Here is a 24,978-nt window from a genome sequence, read left to right on the forward strand (position 1 = left end):
AGATGTATATTCATCCCACAAATATTTAGTGATTTCCTACTATGTGTCAGACGTCGTACTCCAGTAAACAAAACAGATTTGTGTTATTTTGGAGCTTATATTTAAGATAGAAAAGAATTGTGAATGAATGAGTTTTAAAAGCAGGAAGAGAATGGGTTGTGGTAGAAAATGAGCTGTTAGGTGGGAGGAAGCAGATTCTAGGATGTCCTAGGAAAGGCCTTGGTTATTGATCTGTCCACTGTCTGTGATGGGAAGTCCCATGTGGGGATGGATGAGGAGTGTCGTCAGTAACAAGTTGGTATTGGGATCTCAGGTAAAAATCCCAGGAACAGTTCTAGGTAGAAAGATGTTTTCCTCTACAACATATTGGAGTAATAGGACTTATCTTACAGCTCAGGTTTATTGATATATTAGCTGTTTTTCTTTTTTTCATCTTTCAAACTTTTTTATTTACAATAAAACTTAGCAGTCATTATGGACTTAAATGGAGCAGATGTCAGCTGTGTATTAAGCATTATACTTCATTCCTTGAAGTATAATGTGCCTCATCATCACTCAAGCTGCTTGCCACCCTCTGACTTCTGGTCCAGTCTACTCTTGTTACTCTTCACCATGTAGATGAAGTAAGTGAGGGTCTCCTTTTCATTCACAGGTGTGTTCCTGAAGTGTTGGCTGACAGTGTCTGCTAACTGGGCCTTAGTGAAGCCTGATCTGGTCTGCAATTTGTAGTGTCGTTTATAACTCGGAGAGTATTCACCTGCAGCTGGAACAGATCAACCTCAGGAATGTCTGTGTCGTGCTCAGGAGAATCTCCGCCATCGTCAGTTGTCTTTCTCTGCCTTTTATTTTGTACACTCTGGATGAAATTCTCGTGGAAATCACAAATATACAGGTGCTAAGGCTCTCGTCGATGTCCGGCTTGAGTTTCTTCTGTGAGATGCTCTTCTGGACTCTACTTGAAGGAGGCGTTGACCTCGGGCGGGACCCAGCGCTCGCAGTCCTAGCTGATGAGGCAGCTCAGGCCGTAGCCCGCGGCGGCGGCGGGGGGCCCTTCACGGCAGTTCTTCTCGGTGCTAAAGCCGTTCATCTCCTGGTCCCGGGCCGGCCTCTTTGGAGGAAGGTCCCCTAGGCCACTCCGTAGCCGTGCTCCCCGCGGGGCAGGTCGCCGAGGCCCCCCCGCACAAGAGAGTCCCAGAGCCCGTCTCCAGCCGAGGCGCTGCCGGGCCCCGCTCGCGGGAGGCCCGGCCCCGCGCCGCCGCGCTCCGGTTGCTTTGGTTCCCGGCCCGCGTCTCCACCGAGCCCCTTTCTCCCTGCTCGCGGCCGGAGGGTGGTCTCCCGCGGCCTGCAGGGCTCCGCCGGGAGTCTCCCTGAGGCGCCTTCTGCCGGGGGCCCTGAACCGTTACCCTTCCGCGGGGACGTCCAGGAGGGCGTCCCAGGAAGCAGCTGCTCCCCGAAGACTCCGGGCCCGGTTGCCAGAGGGTTCTGAGGGCCCCCGCCGGCTCCAGCCTTATTTCAGCTGCGGGGCAAACTCGCCGCCGGGCAGCTCCCCCGCGGGTGGCGCGGCCTCCTTGCGCGGCGCCCGGCCTCGAACCCGCGGCACCCGGTGCCCTGCTACTCGTCTAGCCCGCCCCACCCCTGCAGCAGCTCGGTTGCGCCCTGAATCCCGGTCCCGAGGCAGTGCCTGGGCCGCCCGGCCTCCGCCCGCCCAAGGCTCCGCACCTTAGCTGTTTTTCTGAGTGACATTTTTCTCATCTACTTAATAGGGATTATAATTTGAACTTCATGGGGTTGCTGTGAGGACTAAATGATGGTATATTAAAAAAAATCGTAGAAGTCACTCCGAAGCAAAATGATAGCAAAACAAAGTTAAAAAAATGACCATTTCATCTAAATACAACATGCATTAATAAACTTTTATTTCTTCAGTTCAGTTCAGTTGCTCAGTCATGTCCGACTCTTTAGAGTGGCTAGTAATTTTCTTCTTCATCACACAACGTCTGGAGGAGACACAAGAAGGGAGGAAGACTCTTCTTAAAGACAAAGTCAAGCTCTGGAGGGCACTGAAATGAACTGAATGGAGGAAAGATGGGGAAGCAGTGACCATAAGAGCTGTTACTGTGCCCATCCCAATACCCAGTCAAGCAACTTCCTTGATCCTAGAATTCTAAGTTATGAGGAGAGCCCTGGGAACATACTTACTTGACATCATTGCTAAGCCTGATGAAGCTATGAGTCTCTTCTGAAACAACACTCTGCTCCAACACTGTAACTTTGGTTGTCAGACATAGGAAGGCTTTGGTTATTCTTGTCCTCGATACAGGCTATAATCTATGGCTATTCCCTGGGAGCATTCTGGTCTTCCATCATGACTCACTCCCTCATCATGGTTCTTTGTCTTCACCTCCATTATCCTCTTCTCCATCAAGGTTTCCTCCCTTAAAATGTCTCCCACTCCCCAGCATCTATGGCCATGCCCTCTTCAAGGACTCCACTAAGATCTGCTCTGTGGCTATCACTGGTGTGTCCTCTTCCATGGTTTCGTTCGTGGCCCCAAGCCTGTGGTTTACATCATGGCCTCTTCAGTAGAAACCTCAGTGACTCATTTTCACAATCACCTTCATGACTGTGACTCAATTCATGGGCCACATTGTAGCTTTCTTCATGGCCAAGGCCACAGGCCCCTCCATGACTCAGTTTATTGTTGAGGCTGCAGAACAGTGGACCCAGGCCAAAATCATGGGTATAATAAGTGTTTCTCAGAGGCAGAAGAGTATCCCTCTAAAAGAGAAAGATGTGAATATTTCTCACATTTCACAATCCACCTGGTTGGTTGACTAAAATCACAAACTCTCACTTTTTTTTCCAGGTATTTATTTTACACAAAGTGAACTTGAAATTAACAACAGTAAGCAAAGCAAAGCACAGCAAATGTATTGTAGAAGATCTAGATTAAAAAGTCAGAGGTATAAAAATGAATGGTTTATCCTTTTCCAAGGTTTTCCCACCTTGAGGATTTTTTTTTTAATTGAAATATAGTTAATTTACAATGTTGTGTCAGTTTCAAGTGTACAGCAAGTTGATTCAGTAATACATATATATATATATAATATATATTATACATATTCTTTTTCAGATTCTTTTCCATTACAGATTACACTATATTATTATTATAGATATTGAATATAGTTCCCTGTGTTATACAGGAAGCCCTTTGTTGTTTACTTTTTTTATATATAGTATCGTGCATATATTAATCTCAAACTTCTAATAGATCTCCCTGCCCCAACTGTCTTTTTGGTAACCATAAGTCTGTGAGTCTATTTCTGTTTGGTAAATAAGTTCATTTGTGTCATTTTTTAGGTTCTATATATTTAGGATTGGCTGCTGCTGCTAAGTCACTTCAGTCGTGTCCGACTCTGTGCGACCCCATAGACGGCAGCCCACCAGGCTCCCTCGTCCCTGGGATTCTCCAGGCAAGAACACTGGAGTGAGTTGCCAGTTCCTTATCCAAAGCATGAAAGTGAAAAGTGAAAGTGAAGTCGCTCAGTCGTGTCCGACTCTTCGCAACCCCATGGACTGCAGCCTACCAGGCCCCTCTGTCTTTTCCAGGCAAGAGTACTGGAGTGGGGTGCCATTGCCTTCTCCGTAGGATTGGCTAGTATGAATAATTTCAGCAGGCTTGGGCAATAGGGGTGGTCTTTAGTTGTCTGGTATCTGACTCTTGGTGATAGTGGTTTAGTCTCTCTGTTGTGTCCAGCTCTTGTAACCCCATGGACTGCAGCCCACCAGTCTCCTCTCTCCATGGAATATCCCAGGCAAGAATGCTGAGGTGGCTTGTTATTTCCTTCTCCAGGGGATCTTCCCAATCCAGGGATCATACCGGGGTCTCCAGCATTGGCAGGCAAATTCTTTACCACTGAGCCACCTGGGAAGCCATATAAGTGCTATCATATGATATTTGTGTTTTTCTGTCTGACTAACTTCACTGACTATGATAATCTCTAGATCCATTGATGTTGCTGCAAAGGGCATTATTTCCTTTTTTTTTTTTATGGCTGAGCAACAGTCCATTGTATATATAGACCACATCTTCTTTATCCATTTATCTGTCAGTGGATATCTTCCATGTCTTTTTTGGAAGTTTTCTTCCATGTCTTGGCTATTGTAAATAGTGCTGCTATGAACATTGGGTTTCATGTATCATTTTGAATCAGAGTTTTCTCTGGATATATGCCCAAGAGTGGGATTGCAGGATCAATTGCAGGATTGTAACTCTCTTTTCAATTTTTTAAGGAACCTCCATACTGTTTTCCATTATGGCTGTACCAATTTACATTCCCACCAACAGTGGAGGAGGGTTCTCTTTTCTCCTTCATTTATTATTTGTAGACTTTTCAAAAATATATTTATTTATTTAGCTGCATTGGGCCTTACTTGCAACACATGGAATCTTCATTTCATTGTGTGGAATCTTTTCTTGTGGCACCTGGGCTTAGTTGCTCTGCAACATGTGGCATCTTAGTTCACCAGTCAGGAATTAAACCTGCATCCCCTGCATTGGCAGGCAGATTCTTAACCACTGGACCACCAGGGAAGTCTGCACCCTGGAATTTTCTGCAACCCAGGGAAATGCACCATAATAATATAGGGGCTGGAAGGTAAAGGGTGGGTGGCTGTAGAAGGGGAACTAGAAAAGTATAACTAGCTGATGCTTTGACCACAGAGAAAGAAAACCATATGGAAGTTGAAAATTGGAAAGATGATTCCCACCCGTTAAGACACTCTACTCCTGCATACTCTTTAGAAATCTTCATATACCTCCAAGAGTATGCACAGACTCCATTTAAGGATCATTGTGCTAGGCCAGCAGTGCAAAAGTGCTTAATCCCATCCACTGCCTAGACCTCTCTCTGCTTGGGTCAAACCTGCTGGGTGAGCTGGGGTTTTGTTGGGTTAAAATGTGTTTCGTTCATGTAAGTGGATCCCACGATGAAAGCTGAGTCATGATGCTTCTTAACCCTATGTACACACTCCAGTTGCTGGGAATAATGAGATGTTCACAGCATAACTATGTGAATTAGCCACAAGCTGAGTTACTCACTGTGGTGCTCTCCCTTTCATTTCCCTCTATTTTGAAGTGCCTATTGCTGTTTATCTTTGGAAGTCAAAATTTTTAGTCAGAAGTTATGCCTGCTGGATAATATTTTTACAGCTTTATTGATATATAATTTATATCGCATATAGTTTGTCTGTTTAAAATAGATATATTAATGCAGTTTGCAAAGTCAAGTGGGCCTTAGGAAGCATCACTATGAACAAAGCTAGTGGATGTGATGGAATTCCAGTTGAACTATTGCAAATCCTAAAAATGATGCTGTTAAAGTGCTGCACTCAATATGACAACAAATTTGGAAAACTCAGTGGTGGCCACAGGACTGGAAAAGGTCAGTTTTCATTCCAATCCCAAAGAAAGGCAATGACAAAGAATGTTCAAACTACTGCACAATTGTACTCATCTCACACACTAGCAAAGTAATGCTCAAAATTCTCCAACTCAGGCTTCAACAGTATGTGAAAAGCTGGGTTTAGAAAAGAGATCAAATGGCCAACATCTGTTGGATCATCAAAAAAGCATGAGAGTTCCAGAAAGATATCTACTTCTGCTTTATTGACTATGCCAAAGCCTTTGACTATGTGGATCACCACAAACCGTGGAAAATTCTTAAAGAGATGGGACTACCAGACCACCTGATCTGCCTCCTGAGAAATCTATATGCAAGTCAAGAAGCAACAGTTAGAACCGGACATGGAACTGACTGGTTCCAAATTGGGAAAGGAGTATGTCAAGGCTGTATATTGTCACCCTGCTTATTTAATTTATATGCAGAGTACATCATGAGAAATGCCGGGCTGGATGAAGCACAAGCTGGGATCAAGATTGCCAGGAGAAATATCAATAACCTCACATATGCAGATGACACCACCCTTATGGCAGAAAGTGAAGAAGAATTAAAGAGCCTCTTGATGAAAGTGAGAGACGAGAGTGAAAAAGTTGGTTTAAAGCTCAACATTCAGAAAACTAAGATCATGGCATCTGGTGCCATCACTTCATGGCAAATAGATGGGGAAACAATGGAAACAGTGACAGACTTTATTTTCTTAGGCTCCAAAATCACTGCAGATGGTGACTACAGCCATGAAATTAAAAGACACTCGCTCCTTGGAAGAAAAGCTATGACCATCTAGACAGCATATTAAAAAGCAGAGACATTACTTTGCCAACAAAGGTCCATCTGAAGTGAAGTGAATTGAAGTCGCTCAGTCGTGTCTGACTCTTTGCGATTCCATGGACTGTAGTCTACCAGGCTTCTCTGTCCATGGGATTTTCCAGGCAAGAGTACTGGAGTGGGTTGCCATTTCCTTCTCCAGGGGATCTTCCTGACCCAGGGATGGAACCCAGGTCTCCTGCATTGCAGGCAGATGCTTTACCCTCTGAGCCACCAGGGAAGCCCTAAGGTCCATCTAGTCAAAGCTATGGTTTTTCCCATTGTCATGTATGAATGTGAGAATTGGACTATAAAGAAAGTTGAGTGCTGAAAAATTGATGCTTTTGAACTGTGGTGTTGGAAAAGACTCTTGAGAGTCCCTTGGACTGCAAGGAGATCCAACCAGTCCATCCTAAAGGAAATCAGTCCTGAATATTCATTGGAAGGACTGATGCTGAAGCTGAAACTTCAATAGTTTGTCCACCTGATGCAAAGAACTGACTCATTTGAAAAGCCCCTGATGCTGGGAAAGATTGAAGGTGGGAGGAGAAGGGGACGACAGATGATGAGATGGTTGGCTGGCATCATTGACTCAATGGACATGAGTTTGAGTAAACTCCAGGAGTTGGTGATGGACAGGGAAGACTGGCGTGCTGCAGTCCATGGGTTTTCAAAGAGTTGGAAATGCTGAGCGACTGAACTGAAATGAACTGAATGGGGCTTAGTATATTTACAGTCATTAATAAGCCCTTTCGAATTGCAAACTAAATTCTTTCTTCCCTCTTGTTCTTTTACTTCCTCTTGTCTATCTCTTCCTTTTTTCTCTGTTTTTAACTTTACACTAAATGGCAACCCACTCCAGTATTCTTGACTGGAGAATCCCATGGATGGAGGAGCCTGGTGGGCTACAGTCCACAGGGTCACAAAGAGTTGGACACAACTTAGCAACTTCACTTTCACTTTCACTCATGTGTTAGTCCTGAATCAATCCTTTAAGTGTCTTCTATTTTCTGGGTGATTTTCATCTCTGATTTGTTGTGTCTAATTGAGCTACTTTTCCCACTTGATCTTCCAGATAATTAATTTTATTCTCAGCCAACTTCCTTAAATTTGTGTATTACAATTTAAATGTGAAAATGCATGTTTTGGCAATTTTTAATTATTTAAATGGACTACCTTTAAATAATTCCCCAATCTCATTTATTTTTCACATTTTTCACATTATATTTTCCACAGTTCACACCAGTGGGAGGCAACTTTCTAGGGGGTTCAACTCAGATTCTCCTTCTGGTTGCTGGGTCCCTTTAGGTAAGAGGATGGTGGTGGTGGTGGTGGTAGGCCTGCGTATGGCTCATCATGGACTCATTGACTGGGATCAACTGTCTGGTGTGCTGACACTTGAGAAACCCAGTGAGTGGTGGAAGGCAGAGCAGTTCCCACTGCTGTGAGTTGGGGTGAATCCACCAACAACCTGCTAGTTCTTTCCTGAGGGCTCTGTCCCAGGTGGAAGCCCTGTCACAGCCTCGTGGATTCAGAGCCACTAGCCTTTTTCAACACAGCTCTTCTCTGTCTTCCAAGACCTGTAGGATCAGGTAGCCTTCTATCCTAGACATCGAAAGGGGTATGCGCAGCCCCTGTGGAAGGGGAATTCATGAGAATCTCGGCTTTACCCCAGATGTTCCTGCCATGAGCCTCTTGGTAAAGTCAGGAAGTCTTTCCCTCAATAAAAACAGGAAGCACTTTCTCTCTGCTTCCAAAGGCAGCACTTTCAGAGTGAAAGTATCAACTAGCACCTTTACTCTGACAAGTAACCCAAGTCAGGAGCAAATGTAAATGGCCTGGATACTGCGACTTTGAGTGACGCCACCCTGCCCACAGGGTGGGCACTGGTGGCGTCACTACCTGTGGTGCTCTGGGTTCTGCATGTGCTATAATGCAGTCTCTATAAACCGCAGGCCTAATCCCATGAGCCTATAGCATCCTGGCAGCTGCCCTCCTTTCTCATCCCTCCCAATTCAGTTTTGTCAGTCTGGGAGAGTCTTGTGGACATAGGGTTCCTGCTTGGGGCAAAAAGGATTAGAAAAAGGGGACAGATATGAATGAGGTGTCCAAATTTTACCATGGAGATTCTGAATGCCAAGTGGATTCCGGCATGGGGTTCTCTCATACAACTGGGAGATTCAATTCAGCGCGGCAGATACCCACTCATGTGCACACACAAGTTCTCTCTGTGATTTAATTTCATGTGTTTATTTCATAGCTTAAAGACCAACAGAGTCTCTTCCCAACATCTGGTAAAAGCAAGAGAGAAAGAGGAAGTGTCTTCCTCAAGCCTGGCAGAGACCCAAATGAAGCTGAGAAGGGGCTCCTGGGGACGAATGAAAGAACACTCAGATCTCTGGTCCCCCAGGCTGGCTTTCTCTCTGAGGAATGTGGCTCCATGGCTTCAGCAGCCGCTCAGAACCCACTGTGACTTTCTCTCATCTCCATGGTTACTGAGGATATGGGTCTGTTCCAGGACCTGGCAGGGCTCCGCCCAGGCCTGTGATGGGCTCCGTGATTCCCTCCAGGGCCCCGGCCGAGGTTGGGGCCATGGGGGCGGTAGACAGCTGTGTCAAGGACATTTCTCAGGGACAGGGAGTTCCTCTAGAAAAAGAAGGCAGAATCCTTTCAGAATTGGGTCCCCTACCCCCAGCAAGCCTTCACCAGGGACTTTTGCTGGAATCTTCTCCCCCTTTAAACCATCTCCCTCACATGGTAGCTCTTTCACCAGTCTTTACAGTCTTTATTTCTTCTTTTGCCCTCCTTTCCCCACAAGTCAATAGTTTCCTCTGCACATTGATTGGTTCCTCTGTTTCTAACTTGCTGTTTCTCTTTAGAACCTTTCTCCTGATCTTTCTTTCCTACTCACCCCTAACTTGATGGTCCTACTATTCACACTTCATTTCCTTCTGTTCCTGCTACTCCTTCCCCCAGGCACTTTCCTACGTATTAGGCACTCACCACGCAGAAGAAGAGCCCAGCAAAGAATCCCACGACCACTACAACTGAGACCAGAGTGATGAGGAAGATTTCCCATGGCTTCAGGGACCCACTGGGCTTCACATCCTCCACTGGAGTTCCAGCACTTGTGCTACTTTTGTTAGAAGTTGTGTGTGTTCCAGTTGGAAAAGATGTATCAGAGCCTCCTGTGGTTGCACTGGATCCAGTTTTGGAGGCCGTGCTGGTCCCACTGGAGGCTGTGCTGGACCCAGTATCAGAGGTTGTGCTGGCCCTTCCAGAGGTCCCACTGGATCCAGAATCAGAGGTTGTGCTGGCCCCTCCAGAGGTCCCACTGGATCCAGTACTGGAGGTTGTGCTGGTCCTTCCAGAGGTCCCACTGGATCCAGTATCAGAGGTTGTGCTGGCCCCTCCAGAGGTCCCACTGGATCCAGTATCAGAGGTTGTGCTGGCCCCTCCAGAGGTCCCACTGGATCCAGTATCAGAGGTTGTGCTGGCCCCTCCAGAGGTCCCACTGGATCCAGTACTGGAGGTTGTGCTGGCCCCTCCAGAGGTCCCACTGGATCCAGTACTGGAGGTTGTGCTGGCCCCTCCAGAGGTCACACTGGATCCAGTATCAGAGGTTGTGCTGGACTCTCCAGAGGTCACACTGGATCCAGTGTCAGAGGTTGTGCTGGACTCTCCAGAGGTCATGCTAGATCCAGTGTCAGAGGTTGTGCTGGACTCTCCAGAGGTCACACTGGATCCAGTATCAGAGGTTGTGCTGGACTCTTCAGAGGTCATGCTAGATCCAGTGTCAGAGGTTGTGCTGGACACTCCAGAGGTCACGCTGGATTCAGTACTGGAGGTGGTGCTAGATCCACTGGAGGTCCCTTGGGATCCAGCATTAGTGGCTGTGCTAGGACCACCATGGGTCGTGCCGGATGCAGTGTTCGAGGCTATACTAGTCTCACTGGAGGTTGCATTGGATCCAGTGGTGGCTGTATCGGGTTCACTGGAAGCTGGGCTGGATTCATTGTTGACAGCTGTGCTAGTATTACTGGAGGTTATGCCTAATGATAATTATAAATGATGACATATATTGAGCATATATACTTTCTGCTCAATGCCTGGTTAAATTCATTACCTGGATAATTCTATTTAATGTTTCACTACAGCCCAGTGAAATAGATATTATTATTATCAACAGCTAAGATGAAAAAACTGAGGCTTAGAAATGTTGACACTTGCCCAAGTTTATACAGCTAGTAAGTAGTAGAACAGGAATTTGAACCGAGGCTATTGAATCTGCATTTTTAACCACCAAGCTAAGTCATCCTCCACATCCACCTCTAAAACCTGGGTTACATGAACTAATTTCACTGAGAATGAGCTTATTCCATCAACTGCTGTACAATATTTAACGCAGATAAAAAGTATTATAAAGGAATTGTAGAACCCAGGTGAAATGTGTATATTGGCTAATTCACTTTTAAATTGGTATAGCTTCTTTCTTGAAAAATATTTCTGTGTTATTCAGAAAACATCTATATCAGAATTATCTGGGAAGCTTGTTAAAAATAAAGATTTCTAGGCAAACCACTCCAGACTAAATGAATCAGAATCTGAGATGAGACTAGGTATCTGGGTGATTATATATGTATTTAAGTTCCAGGAGCTCCTGAGCACAAGGCAAAGATCGAAAAAGAACAAGTTATATGTAGCTGAAATATAAAAGCTCTCCCAGGATTAAGGTCTGCAAATCAAAATCTACAGGTACAGGGAAGCATTTCCACCTTCCTGAAGGCTCAGGTGGAGTTAAGTTTGTGCCTGTTTTTGCCTCTCACTACCCTGAAGGACAAAGACACTCAGGCTCCCCACATGAAATTTATCTCATTTCTGGTTCATTTTACTACTAACTCGGACCTGAGTGCCTATCACCTCACCCCACACAGGTGTATTTTCCCCTCGGGCTTATTTGAACTAACATAGGATTAGAAAGGAAGAAAGAAAGCACTAAGTTGTGTCTGACTCTTGGGATCCCATGAACTGTAGCCTGCCAGGCTCCTCTGTCCATGGGATTCTCCAGCAAGCATACTGGAGTGGGTTGCCATTTCCTTCTCCAGGGGAACTTCCCAACCCAGGGATTGAACCCAGGTCTCCTGCATTGCAGGTAGATGCTTTACGTACTGAGCTATATAATATATGATTAGAATTTAGTTCTATTTGGGGAAAGCCCCGCTCCCTGCTGAAGTCTGCAATGGAGTACAAATTGAAGTTAAGATCAGAATCATGAATAAAACTAAATAAGAAACTGAGATGAGGACTTCCTTGTGGTCCAGTGGTTGAGAGTGTGCCTGCCAAAGCAGGGGCACAGGTTTGATCCCTGGTGTGGAAGGATTCCAGGTGCCACAGGGCAACTAAGCCCACTTCCCACAACTAAACCCATGTACCGCAACTACTGAAGCCTGTGTACTCCAGAGCCCTCAAGCCACAAGAAGAGAAGCTGCCACAGTGAGAATCCAAGCACAGCAACTAGAGAGTAGCCCTCCCTTGCTGTAACTAGAGAAAGCCCGCTCACAGCAAGGAAGACCCAGCACAGCCAAAAACACATACACACATAAGGTATAATTTTAAAAAAGAAATGGAGATAAACAAGAGTAGGGGTGATATGTAAAAGAGGAAATGGATTTATCTGAGAAGTTTTGAAGAACAGAATAGGTGCATCAAAATTCTATGAGGGCTAATTTTGATTCAAAATGATGAATTCTCAGGGAGTTCCCTAGGGTCGAGTGGTTAGGATTCGGCACTTTCACTGCCAAATGGCTCAGGTTCATTCCCTGTTTGGGGAACTGAGATCCTGCAAGCCATGTGGCACAGCCAAAATAAAAATTAAAGGATTCTCTAAGAAGCCATGCTTCCTAGTTGCACAATAGAAGATGGCCCAAGGAGTGTTTAATAGAGTGTCAGAAGTGTGGAACAGAGTGGGGGTTCGTTTCGACTCTTAAATCCTTTTCTCCTTGGTCTGAGGCTGACTTAGGCTGACTGGGGAATCAGGGTTAAGGACAGGAGAAAAATTAAGTCTATAGAATATAGAAGAGGGATATTTTTAAACAAGTCAATTCTTCTTGTTACTAATGTTTAGCCCTCTAGCCATATCTCATGGATTATTGCCATTTTATAGATGCATAAACGGAGGCACAGAGCAGCTAACTAACCTAAAGTGCGTAGGTAACAGATGGAGCCATGATTCAGACATTGACAACTGGACACCAAGGCCACAGTTCTAAGCACTGTGCTTGACTGCCTCCTGGGTGATACCTTATTAGACTGAAGTGATCGGAGTGAAATGACCCTCAGTCTATGGAGGAAAACCAGAGCTGTTCCTAGTGGTGATCATCATCTCCCATGATCTCTCAAAACTTCACAGACCACCCACCTTTAAAGAAAAGCACTCACCATGTTGTAATAGCAGGAGATGCAACAGTAAGCAATACTTAAGGCAAATGTTTCTTTTCTGCATCTTGATCTTCCTCTTCGTGGCTGGTAAACAAGGTGCTTGGATCCCAGATGTGGCCAAGACCTAGAAGACAAAGAACAGTATCTTGAGAAAGGAGAGTCCAAGGTGAAGAGATAAAGGCTGGAGCTTCCAAGAGCTTAGGTCTCCTAAGTATATGTGCTTGGAAAGAATCTTGAGCTTGAGTGGTGGGAGATGAGATCCCTGGGCTACTTAAGCTTTCTTCACACGATGTTGTTGCCTCTTTCTTTATCATGGATAAGCTGCAGGGGCCTTTATAGCTTCATATAGGTTGGGGAGGAGTTGGGAAATTGACCTGTTTTTCAACCAACTGTGAACAAGTAACAAAACAATACTGAGTCTGGGAAGGAATAGGCTGGGGGTCAAGAGGAAGGTGAGAAAGGAGAATGATGTGATCACACTAGGCAGGGCATTGGGCTGGGTTTGAGCAGGAAGTAGGATTGGATAAGAAGATCAAGATTGTCAGAGTGGAAGGGACCCACCCTTGAGGCAAAAATGGGGTCAGAAACCTGTTCCAGTTCACGACTTTGTTTCCTAGTCACGAAGTGCTGTGTGTTTACTTTTAGCATGAAAGAAACCCTAACAGACTGAGCTGAGGGGCAGGACCCCACATCTCCGAATCAAAAAAATATGAGACTTCAAAGAGAGTAGTAACTAGGGATCTGGGCTCCTGGGATACAAGCAGAAGACAGATGGTACATTGCTGAGTATGCAGTAGGCACTCAACAATGCACAATGACTGAACAGGGAAAGAGAGACCCATGGGCAATGTAGTTATCTTTGGGGTCTCTGGGGCATGGGGGATGAGGGTGGGAGAGAGTGTTAAATATGCAGGAACAAACTACTTGTCATATTCATAGCAGGCGAAGGGGTGATATAGGCCCTCCCTTTTAAACATTTTATTGAAGTATAGCTGATTTACAATGTTGTGTTAATTTCTGCTGTAAAGTGATTCAGTTACACAGATACATAGATTCTTTTTCATATCTTTTCCACTATGATTTGATATAGTTTCTTGGGCTATACAGTAAGATCTTATTCTTTATCCATCCTATGTATAATAGCTTCTATCTGCTAATCCCAAACTCCCAATTTTTCCCTCCCCCCGCTCAAGGGCCACCTTTTGATTCTCAACCATAGGGGTTCCCTTCTTGTTTGTCTTCAGAGTAATTCATAGGAGCTTTTCTTCCCTGGGACCCTTCAAATGTTGCTTCTCATCAGACTTAATGAAGCATCTCCCAGGAGGGTATAGCATGGGAACCACATCAGGAGACCTCAACTCTGTCGGGGGAGGGAGATACATGGTCCAAGTTCCTTAGGAACTTCAAGTTGGGTGTGGACGCAGATCCAGCGGGAGAAAGGACACACAGTTGGCTAAATGAGCATGACTGAAGCGATGTGAATGAGTGGAGGGTTTGAGGAGTTCATGGGGAAGACTTCTTGGGGCCAGGGCGAGGCAGTGGGATTGATGGGAGTTCCAGTGCTGTCTGCATGATCAAAGTCAGCTGTCTCCATTCCCTGTCAGTGAGGAGAAGCTTCATGGAAGAGGCAATGTCTCAGGTAGTTTATTTATAGGTGAACAGGCATCCTTGATATGTCAGACCTGCAACAAAGAAGCTGGCAAGTAGGAGGTGGCTGGAAACATGAAGGTGCTTGGAATAATTAAGTCTGAGAGCCAGAAGGGACAGAGTGTGCTGGGAAAGGCTTGCACGCAAGCCTGGATGGTTTCTGAGGCTGAGGTATGAGGTGCCAGTCAGGGACAGGCAGGCTTCTGGACCCCCAGTAATCCTGTCCTGTGGCCAGAAAGCCAATAGCACTCTAAGAAAGAAAATTTCTTCCCTCTAGAATTATTTGGAGGAGGAGGAGGTCCTAAATTCAATTCCAGATTTCACCTTTTAGACTTTTCCTAAAAGACATGCATACTTATCAGCCTAAATATAATTAATATCTTTATGTTCCTTCAAACAATATAAGGACCTTGGAACACTTTCATTCTTATTACATCTTATTATGTCTCCCAACTCATACTCTTACATTATCAAGTATGTTAAATCTATCTTGTTTGTTTTTTTTTTTTAACTTCACAAGAGATTATTGCTTACACACCATAAGAACATGGTCACACAGTTGACCTTTGTTGGCAAAGTAATGTCTCTGCTTTTTAATACACTGTCTAGGTTTGTCATAGCTTTTCTCCCAAGGAGCATGTCAGTTCAGTCACTCAGTAGTGTCCGACTCTTTGTGACCCCATGGACTGCAGCACACCAGGCTTCCTGTCCATCACCAACTCTAAGAGTTTGCTCAAACTCATATCCATCAAGTAGGTGATGCCATCCAACCATCTCATCCTCTGTTGGCCCCTTCTCCTCCTGCCTTCAATCTTTCCCAGCATCAGGGTCTTTTCAAATGAGTCAGTTCTTTGCATCAAGTGGACAAGTATTGGAGTTTCGGCTTCAGCATCAGTCCTTCCAATGAATTTTTCAGGACTAATTTCCTTTAGGATGAACTGGTTGGATCTCCTTGCAGTCCAAGGGACTCTCAAGAGTCTTATCCAACACCACAGTTCAAAAGCATCAGTTCTTCAGCGCTCAGCTTTCTTTATAGTCCAACTCTCACATCCATACATGACTACTAGAAAAACCATAGCTTTGACTAGATGGACTTTTGTTGGCAAAGTAATGTCTTTGCTTTTTAATATGCTGTCTAGGTTGGTCATAGCTTTTCTTCCAAGGAGCGAGTGTCTTTTAATTTCATGGCTGCAATCACCATCTGCAGTGATTTTGGAGCCCCCCAAAAATAAAGTCTGACACTACTTCCATTGTTTCCCCATCTATTTGCCATGAAGTGATGGCACAAGATGCCATGATCTTAGTTTTCGGAATGTTGAGTTTTAAGCCAGCTTCTTCACTCTCCTCTTTCACTTTCATCAAGAAGCTCTTTAGTTCTTCACTTTCTGCCATAAGGGTGGTGTCATCTGCATATCTGAGATTATTGGTATTTCTCCTGGCAATCTTGATTCCAGCTTGTGCTTCATCCAGTCTGGCATTTCACATGATGTATTCTGCATATAAGTTAGATAAGGTGTATATATATATATATATATATATATATATATATATATATATATACCATTATTTAATATAATAGTATATAGTCACACAGCTACAGTAAGCTGCAAGAGAGTCTGGGAAATATAGTCCTTTGCTGGGTGGACATGTGCTCAACTAAAACTTGAGAATTCTATTGTCAAAGATGGAAAGTGGATATTAGTAGACAGCCATAAAGCTATGACAATACCTATGATTTTTTGTGGATCTGATCCTGCTATTTGTTTTGTTTTGTTTCTTGCTGGTTTTCACTTGTGGTACCTCATTAGTGCTTTGAGATTTATAACTATAAATTTATTTTTCTTGCGTTATTACGTGTGTAAGTCCTCTGAAGCCTGAAATGAGTTCTGACCATCCACAGTAAATTTGCATGTTTTTGCTAAGCATAGGGAGGCAATCCCACTTGAAGATTCCTTTAAATTAAATCATAGGCTGGAGCTCTTTTGAATCACCAAGTTTGCATGATTTGGGGCTGCAAACCATGTAAAGTATTGTGTACAAATTATTTCTCAAAAGGTACTTCCCCATCCTTCCTTCCTCTGCGTTGAGTTTAGAGGCAGACAATTTTGCTCACATTTCCTTAGAGGAAGAGTGGGTTAGTTTTTACACTCTCCCTGAAGGTTTCAGTTTTATGTGAAGGTCTACCGAGAGAGTCCTTACTTGGGTCAGTCTGACTGAGGCTGTGCTACCAGAAGCTTAAGGTCAACTGATTGGGCAAACGTTGGCTTGAGTATTCATTCCCCTTACTCCTTGGGTTCCTACTTTAACTTTAGTCTTTCCTTTTAGTATTTCTTATTGTCCTGCTGAGTCACTGATACATCTAAGAAGAAGTTTTAGTCCACCATCTTTAGTTTTTCAGCGTATTTTAAGTCAAGGCAGGGAGGCCATTATAGAGCCAGACATTTAAGTTTTCATTGGATTGTTCTGAGAAATAAATGATGGTGTATTTAAAGGCACAGTACAGTGTTTAGTGGGGGCTTCCCTGGTGGCTCTTTACTGCTCAGGCGGTAAAGAATCTGCCTGCTAATGCAGGAGACGTGGGTTTGATCTCTGGGTCAGGAAGATCCCCTGGAGAAAGAAATGGCAACCCACTTCAGTATTCTTGCAGGGAAATTCCATGGGTGGAGAAGCTGGGCAGGCTACAGTCCATGGGGTGGCAAAAGAGTTGGATATGACTTAGCGACTAAACAACAACAATGTTTTGTACATAATAATACAGGACACAATAATAAAGGACAAAGGAAAACCATAGATATATAGATGCTAAGTGTATTTTGAGATTTTAACTGTAGCATGTGGCAGTGATTTTCTCCTTACTTGTCATATAGCATTTGGAAAAGACAAAGTGGGAGTGAGAATCTCCCCAAAAATAAAGGAGACCTGGAAGATATGAGTAGGTCAAAGATGGCTTTCTGTCTACCCAGTTTGTATGATTTGAAGCTACAAGCCCAAATGAAGAATGTCATGCAATTACAAATTTTCAGGGGAGGTTCTTAACTCCCTCCACTCAGTGTCAAGTTTAGAGACAAACATTTGTCTCAATTGCCAATATGCAAAGTGGGCGATACAATTTCATTCTATTTAACCACAACACTGAGGCTTTAACCCTTTTAGGTCTCAGCTTTCTTTAGTCTCCTGTTGGACTCCACACCTTATGTAGGTCCTGGACTTTGTTTCCTGTACCTTACATGCAAAAAAGCTGTGAGAAGGTAAGTTTAAACACAAATATGATAAATGCCTTCAATATGAAGGTTGGTTCAAAGCTTTCCTCAGCCTCTCTGAGTCTCCGCATTCTCTTGGTTGTTGATCTAAATATTACTTACTATCTACCCAGCTGATTGATAGTTTCTACCCAGATGACTGACACATTTACAAAGATTTTTTTCAATATTTTATCCAGCAATGTTTGTTGCTTTCATTAAGAGGGGTGGTTAATACATCCTGTCCATTACCTTGCCAGAAAAGTAGAAGTTCTCAAAAGATTGTTTTGAGATTACAATTTCAAACTTGTTAAATGATAGTGCATTTAAAGTTACCTGGTACAATCCTAAGCACATAGTAAGCACTCAGTAACAAACAGGAAAAGGAGGGGAAAGAAAGAATGCTCAAACAGATGAACGAAAAACAAGTCATCTTGCCACCAGAAATACGAGTTGTTGTGTTTTTTTAAGCTGAAATAATATTATCCTTCTTCCTGCCAGTCACATTGTGTCCTGAGGAATAAAAAACAATTCCAAATTGAAAAGGGCACACGTGATTACTTGTGCATTACGAGAGCAAAGAGAAATCGTTGCACGGTTGGTCACTGTGACTTCTTAAGAGGTTCTGAACTGTGGTGAAGCTTTGGAAGTATCTTAATTTGAGCTCCTGTCCAAATATGATGAGGCTGCAGGTCTCCTCCAGAACATTCTCTGTATTTCTGGCTGTCCTGCCTCTGTGACCTCTGTCTTTTCTCTGGCTCTTGTTTTTTGTTTTTCTACCTTGCTCATGACCATCTCCATGGCCGATTCTCTGAAGACCATTGGAAGCCCATCTCGACCCATTTTATAATCACTCCCCTCTCTTCTGTAACCCCCTTCTTCTGTGATATTTCCTTTTCCAAAGCCTCCCTCATATCCAGTCTGTGTCCGTACTCCCCCTTCCTCTTAGTTTTCCTTGGTGGCCTTGTCTGTGATACACTTTATGCCCCTTGTCATGGCTCCTTCCATGTCTTTGACTTCCTCCAGGATTCATGCCATAACCACCTCCTTGGTGGTTGTTCAGTCACTCAGTCATGTCCAACTCTTTGCAACTTTGTGGACTGCAGCATGCCAGGCTTCCCTGTCCTTCATCAATTCATGGCACTGTCCATGGCCTACCCTGTGTCTAAAGCCTATGCTCCTCCATGATCCAGTTCATTTTCTAGGCCATGGAACATTCCAGAGCCCAATCTTGAGTCAAGGTCCAGACCAATGTCAATTCTGTGGTCATGGAGGTTGTAAATGCCTCTTTTTTTATCAGGGAAATAGAAATGTCCTTCTAGGGGCTTCCCTGGTGGCAGGTAAAGAATCCACCTGCCAAAGCAAGGGACACGGGTTCGATCACTGATCCAAGAAGATCCCACATTCTGCGGCGCGTCTAAGCCCGTGCCTACAGCTGTTGAGCCTGTGCTCTAGAGCTCTAGAGCCCGGGAGCCGCAACTACTGAAGTCCGTGCATCCTGCTAGATTCTGTGCTTCACAAGAGAAGCCACTGAAATGAGAAGCCCGAGCACTGAAACTAGAGAGTAGCCCCTGATCTCCACAACTAGAGCAAAGCCCACACAGCAACAGAGACCCAGCACAGCCAAAAACAAATAAATAAAATTATTTTAAAAGTTCTTATAAAAGAGAAAATATATATATTATTAAAGTTAAATCCTTTTCTTTCAGATCATTAAAACTTGGATTGCCAAAAATCACAAATTTTCTCTTTTCATCCATTCTTGGTGTGTATCTCTCTTCCTCTTATTTTTTTTCAGCATCTCTGAGAAAACAGTAACAGTGATTACTGCACTTACATATTCTCTATATGAATGCTACGATCATTGCCCTCTACCTTGGCAAATCCACAGCCAAGAGTCTCCCAGAAATAGGGAGGCTTTCATTGTGTTTATCAGCCAAGAAAGTCACATGTTGATGAGGGCAAGTAAAAACAAGAAACTTATGAGAGTTCATAAATTAGAAGTCAGAATAATAGTTGGTCAGGCAGGTATTGACAGGGAGTAGACACAGAAACTACTCAGATGCTAGGAATGTTCACTATTTTGAATGGGTTGGTGGTTATTCGGGTGCGTACACATTTTTAAAATAATCAAGATGTACACTTGAGATCTGTGCACTTCTTGTAAGTTACACTTCAATTATTTTTTAAGATAAAGGAAGGCCCATTAAGAACTAAAAGTTGGAGAACCAGCTTTAAACACTGAGGCTAAGAGCACAGACTCTCCTGTGAAGCAGACTTGAGTTAGAGCCCCAGTTCTGTCACCACCTCGCCCTGTGATCTTCAACAAGCGCCTTCAGTCTCTGACTGCAGTGTCTAGCCTGTAAAATGGAATAATAAGAGTAAGCAGAATTAAGGAGAAACAATGCTTTTTTGTACTTTAGACCAGGACCTACACAGTTAATAAAGTACTAGTTATTATTATTACATCTTTACCTTAAACAATTAGAGGATTGTTCATGGCTGGTAAGTCACATTTTGTTCTCCCCACTGGGAGGGATCAGAGAATCTGAAATAAGAAATGCAAGTATGTTGATTATAAATTATGCCAGCCATTTGTGGCTGGTGTGTGGATTTTTCATTTATTTATTGTGTATTTACTCTGGCTTATCCTACATACATTGAAGTCTACTTCAGGAATACATACTGCCAAAAAAGGAAAGTATAGATATATATATATATTTAAATATTTCGTCTGCACTGGGTATTCGTTGAGGTGTACGGGCTTCTCTATAGTTGTGGCTCATGGGCTTATAATAGTTGCCCTGTGGCATGTGGGATCTTAGTTCCTCGACCAGGGATTGAACCCACATCTCCTGCATTGGAAGGTAGATTCTTAATCACTGGACCACCAGGGAAGTCCCCAGACAGTATAAATACATTAAAAAAAAATTAAACAAGAAAGATATATTAGAGGGTTAAAACTAGGATGGAGAATAGAATGCAGAAACGCCTTCTGCCACTGGCATGTGGCTGTCACTCCTCTCCCACCCCCAGAGAACTGCAGGGGGCTTTAGGCCTCCAAATAGGTCAGCTCTCAAAGCTCAGAAGCCTCCTCTATACAAGAATGGGGCTCTGTCCTTGCTAAGGGTATTTTCTTGTTACCCTCCCTTAGTGTGTCCAACTTATTTGATGTGTGCTAAGAGGTACCCCTGGTGGCTCAGATGGTAAAGAATCTGCCTTGCAGTGCAGGAGACCCACGTTCGGAGCCTGTGTCAGGAAGATCCCCTGGAGGAGGGCATGGCAACCCACTCCAGCATTCTTGTCTGGGAAATCCCCTGGACAGAGGAGCCTGGTGGGCTACAGTCCTTGGGGGTCACAAAGAGTCAGACATGACTGAGTGACTAACACACACACACAAGAGGCACCTACAAAAGTGAATTTCTTTTCACTTAGGTAAAATAATAAAAACAGGGGAAAAGAGCCCCTTACTCTCATCCTGGGAATTAGCATGTAGGGATATCTATGATAGTGAAAAATCTGTTGGGGGCCAAATGTTCATCCCTTCTAAAGATCCTTTTTTTAGTGCATAGTTCCAGCTTTTTTTTTTTTAACTGCTAAATGTTATTTTATTTAAAGCTTTACAGTCACACTCTTAGATGGGCATGTTCAACATGAATGGCAGCCACACTTGAGGATCTACCTGGGAGTACCAAAATGAAAATCACAGCCAGACATCACCTTAAAATTACTGGAATTCAGGACGTAGGGAAGATGTTTTGAATTTATAGTGCTTCATACTCCATTCTAGACTTACACCCAGATCTATGCTTAAAGGTCAGGTCACATCAGTTGTTAAAATATTAAAATTCTTCTCTACCAGTTGATAAATAACCACTGTACACAGCCCCCTGAGCAAAGTCCCTCCAATCAAAGACCTTCCCTCAGGACCCCAGGACTTGCCACAGTCAGACGAAAGAAATAACCAGACACAGTAGGATTCTTCTCAGGCTCTGCACCAAAACCAAGGTTTGTGCCATTCTGCCGGTAAATATTTTAAATATTGCTCCTGAAATGAGAAATGGAGAACTTGAGTGGGCTGGATTTTAGATAAGATCAATTTAAGAAATGCCCCTTTTTATATGTGCTTTGGATCTTTTACAAAATCATAGTGGAAGACGGACTCTATTATGAGTCTGCTGTCTCATTACAGGATTCATGTAATAAATTTCTTGATTTCTTTGAGAGTGCCTTTTTTCTGGAAATGCAATTTGCTTCTCAGGAAATCTCTTGTGTCTTTAGTTTGGCAGAAGGAATACATTACAGTGTAGTTGTCTTTTTGCTTTATTTTTTAGGAATTCCAGAATTAAAATTAACACTTAGTTTTAGTTCCAGCTATTTTTTTAAAAAAAGATATGCTTTCCTTTATCCTCGCCTCTGTTCACACCACATAGACCCATGCATTTACCTTTCTCTTGGGCCGCCACTTCATCTTTGTTTTCTTTTTTTCTACTTCTTGCTGTATAATCTATCATTTATATTTTCTGTTTTGCTCCCTCTTGTGGCCTTTGTATTATGTCATGTGAGAAAGTAAAACTCTGACGGAGAAGGTAACAGTCTATCTTATAGTTCACCAGGCTGGGATAACAATGTAGATCAAACCAGATGCAAAGATCACTGAAAGTATTTTTCCCAAGGACACACTGCAGCTGTGAAGCATCAAAACAGCCCCCTTCTTTGAGTGACTTACTCACTTTCAATGATTTTGTCAATGAAAAATTTAGTTCTGTGAAATCATAGACTATTGAAAATTTGCCATTTGAATCAGTAAGAAGGAAATAGCCCATTCTTATCTGGAGAATCTAAGTCACTCTGCCATAGAGAAGCAGCCTGGAATTCCTACCCTGGGGGAGATGAGACTTTCTGAATAACATTCCAGGTCTCTTGTAATTATACAGTTTCCAAGGAAACCAGGTCTACTTCACAGTCTCCCGTCGCTGTGGATCCTTGTACACACAGTCCTGCTTTGTTCTAAGCTTATTAAAACTGCTTCATTTAACTTGCACCCAAACTCCACGCTTTCCTCAACACTACAATGCCTCTTCCTTAGTTGATAAGAAGCTCCTTAGTCCCTCTAGTGTACAGTCTCTTTTGGTACAACAAGCCAATAAATCTGACTTAGTGAGACAAGTTTGCTCCCGCTGATCTCGTGTTGATGAGGCTAGCATGCGTGAGTTGCCACACATTGCTTTCTCGTTCTGAATGTCTTACTGGTCCCATTTCTATTATTCTGTTCCCATTCATGATCCATCTTCTAGGTGGGTCCCCCCCTCTCCGTGCACAGTAATTCACCAGACAAAACTCAGTCCTGCGTTAGTCCAACTCAGCCACAGCTGCAGCCAGAGAAATGAGGGTGATGCCTCAGGCTGCAAATATCCATTCGGTTGAAGCACATGGGTTGGCATGTGGTTCACACTAACTTATGTTTGTGCCCATGCTGACAGGGCTTGTTTCATGGGAGATGGTGCTGATTCCAGGACTGCTGGTTGGCTCGTGGGGATATCCTGTCCTGGTGGTCCTAGTACCTGGCACTGTGGTGGTGGATGATGCTCCAATAATGGATGTGCCCAGGCCAGAGGTATATGGGGCATCAGGGCTATCCCAGGGATGGCATTGCTGGTAGCAGGAGATGTGGAGTTCACTCCAGGAGCGGGGGTGACAGAAATGGGGGTATCTGGGTTTTGTTGCAGGGATCCTAGTGCCTGGGAAATAGATTACCCAACATGATGGACTTGTAGTGGAGAAAATTAATGGAGAGGCAGGTGTCCTTAGAGCAGAGGGGTTGACTCTAACACAACTGTGGTGCTGGTTTGAGGGGAGGTGTTGCGGTGGGAAGAGAGACAGTAGAAAGTGATTCTCCCGAGGCCACAGTCCCCAGAATGGAGACGAGTGTCTTTCAGAAGAGGAGGTAGAATACATGCATGGATGGTACTGCGGATGGTGGAGGCAGAAGATTGAGGAAATGTGACCATGGCTGATGGAGAAGTGGGAGATCTATTCAATTATGGAAGTGGCCACCCACAGGGAAGAGGGTGTGCAGGAACAGGGTCTGATACTCTTGTGATCTAGTCACTGGGTATAAGGATAGTGCTGGAGGAAGAGATGACAGAATAAGATTTACCCATGGATGAGGCAATGGTCATGACTTGGAGCAGAGGTGATATAAATTGAACACATTCGTGGTGATCAACAAAGTCGAGCTGAGTGTGCTCCAAATAGATGTGGAAGAACCTGATCCACATGAAGAAGATGGTGACCCCAGGGGCCGGGGCAGGAGGAGAGGGGACTCAGACAAGGGGGGAGGACCTGATATAGAAGAGGCATTAGAGATGGTGGTGTCCACAGCAATGTTGTGTTTAGATGGGAAGTGGCTATGCTGATAGAACAGTCTCAGTCACTGGAATAGCAGAAGGTGTCGGAACAAAGTGGGTAGAATCAGTTCCATTATGAGTGCTGATGGCAAGTGCAGAGATGGGTTTTTTTAACAGCAAGTGCCGGAGTATGAAAAAAAACTAGTTTTGGTCTTGGACTAGAGCAAGGTTGGCAAACTCTTCCTGTAAAGAGCTAGATGGTAGATTTTTAAGCCATTTGGTCACAGTCTCTGTCACAATTATGCAAAGTAGCTGGAAAGCAGCTATAAATGTAAACAAATAGGCGTGGCTGTGTTCCAGCACTTTATTTGGAAAGACAAATAACAAGCAAGATTTGACTTGTGAAGTATCCTTCACATCCTCTGGACCAATACCAATACTCAGTATTTTGAGATGGCCACAGTAGTTTCAGAGGCCTGGGTGGGCACAGACTCCACAGGGGTTCCTGAGGCTATGGTAGAAGCCATGGTGGGTGGTCTCAAAGCCTGTGGTGGTTTCATTGGTGGAGACTGTGATGGGCACAGATGCCACCATGGAAGCTGTGGTGGTCTCAGTGGGCACTGTGGTAGCTGTGGCAGGGGCAGAGGTTTTAGTGGAGACTGCTGCAGTATCACCCCACTCCAATACTCTTGCCTGGAAAAATCCCATGGACAGAGGAACCTGGTAGGCTGCAGTCCATGGAGTCGCTAGGAGTCACACAACTGAGCGACTTCGCTTTCACTTTTCACTTTCATGCATTGGAGAAGGAAATGGCAACCCACTCCAGTGTTCTTGCCTGGAGAATCCCAGGGACGGGGGAGCCTGGTGGGAGGCCGTCTCTGGGGTCACACAGAGTCGGACACGACTGAAGCGACTTAGCAGCTGCGGTATCAGAGGCTGTGTAAGCAGCTGTCCTCCTCTCAGGATTGGGGGCGGAGGCCATGGTGCTCTCAGATGTTGTGGTCCTGATGGTGGAGGCTGCGGTGGACACGGATGTTG

The 24,978-nt window shown here is 44.2% G+C and overlaps 1 protein-coding gene and 1 pseudogene across 1 annotated transcript; both read right to left on the reverse strand.

The window, feature by feature from the left end:
• Positions 1–482: 482 nt before the first annotated feature.
• Positions 483–1,725, reverse strand: LOC787188 (histone deacetylase complex subunit SAP30L-like; annotated as a pseudogene).
• A 6,770-nt stretch (positions 1,726–8,495) lies between these two features.
• On the reverse strand, positions 8,496–13,023 carry MUC21 (mucin 21, cell surface associated). The gene is made up of 3 exons (XM_002697352.7): positions 12,705–13,023; positions 9,270–10,318; positions 8,496–8,912 (listed from the first exon to the last, which is right to left on the reverse strand). Exons 1-3 carry the CDS (start codon positions 12,766–12,768, stop codon positions 8,724–8,726), a joined length of 1,302 nt encoding a protein of 433 aa, XP_002697398.4. The 5' UTR covers positions 12,769–13,023; the 3' UTR covers positions 8,496–8,723.
• Positions 13,024–24,978: the final 11,955 nt, after the last annotated feature.

Source organism: Bos taurus, chromosome 23, assembly GCF_002263795.3.
Source record: "Bos taurus isolate L1 Dominette 01449 registration number 42190680 breed Hereford chromosome 23, ARS-UCD2.0, whole genome shotgun sequence".
Taxonomy (NCBI): domain Eukaryota; kingdom Metazoa; phylum Chordata; class Mammalia; order Artiodactyla; family Bovidae; genus Bos; species Bos taurus.

Excerpts from the sequence above, each read along its gene's own strand:
- MUC21 (XM_002697352.7), bottom strand. The coding sequence starts at position 12,768 with ATGCAGAAAAGAAACATTTGCCTTAAGTATTGCTTACTGTTGCATCTC. Across the intron at positions 10,319-12,704 it reads TCTCCTGCTATTACAACATG|GCATAACCTCCAGTAATACT; the intron begins GTGAGTGCTTTT and ends AATTATCATTAG. Across the intron at positions 8,913-9,269 it reads CTGGGCTCTTCTTCTGCGTG|AGGAACTCCCTGTCCCTGAG; the intron begins GTGAGTGCCTAA and ends TTCTTTTTCTAG.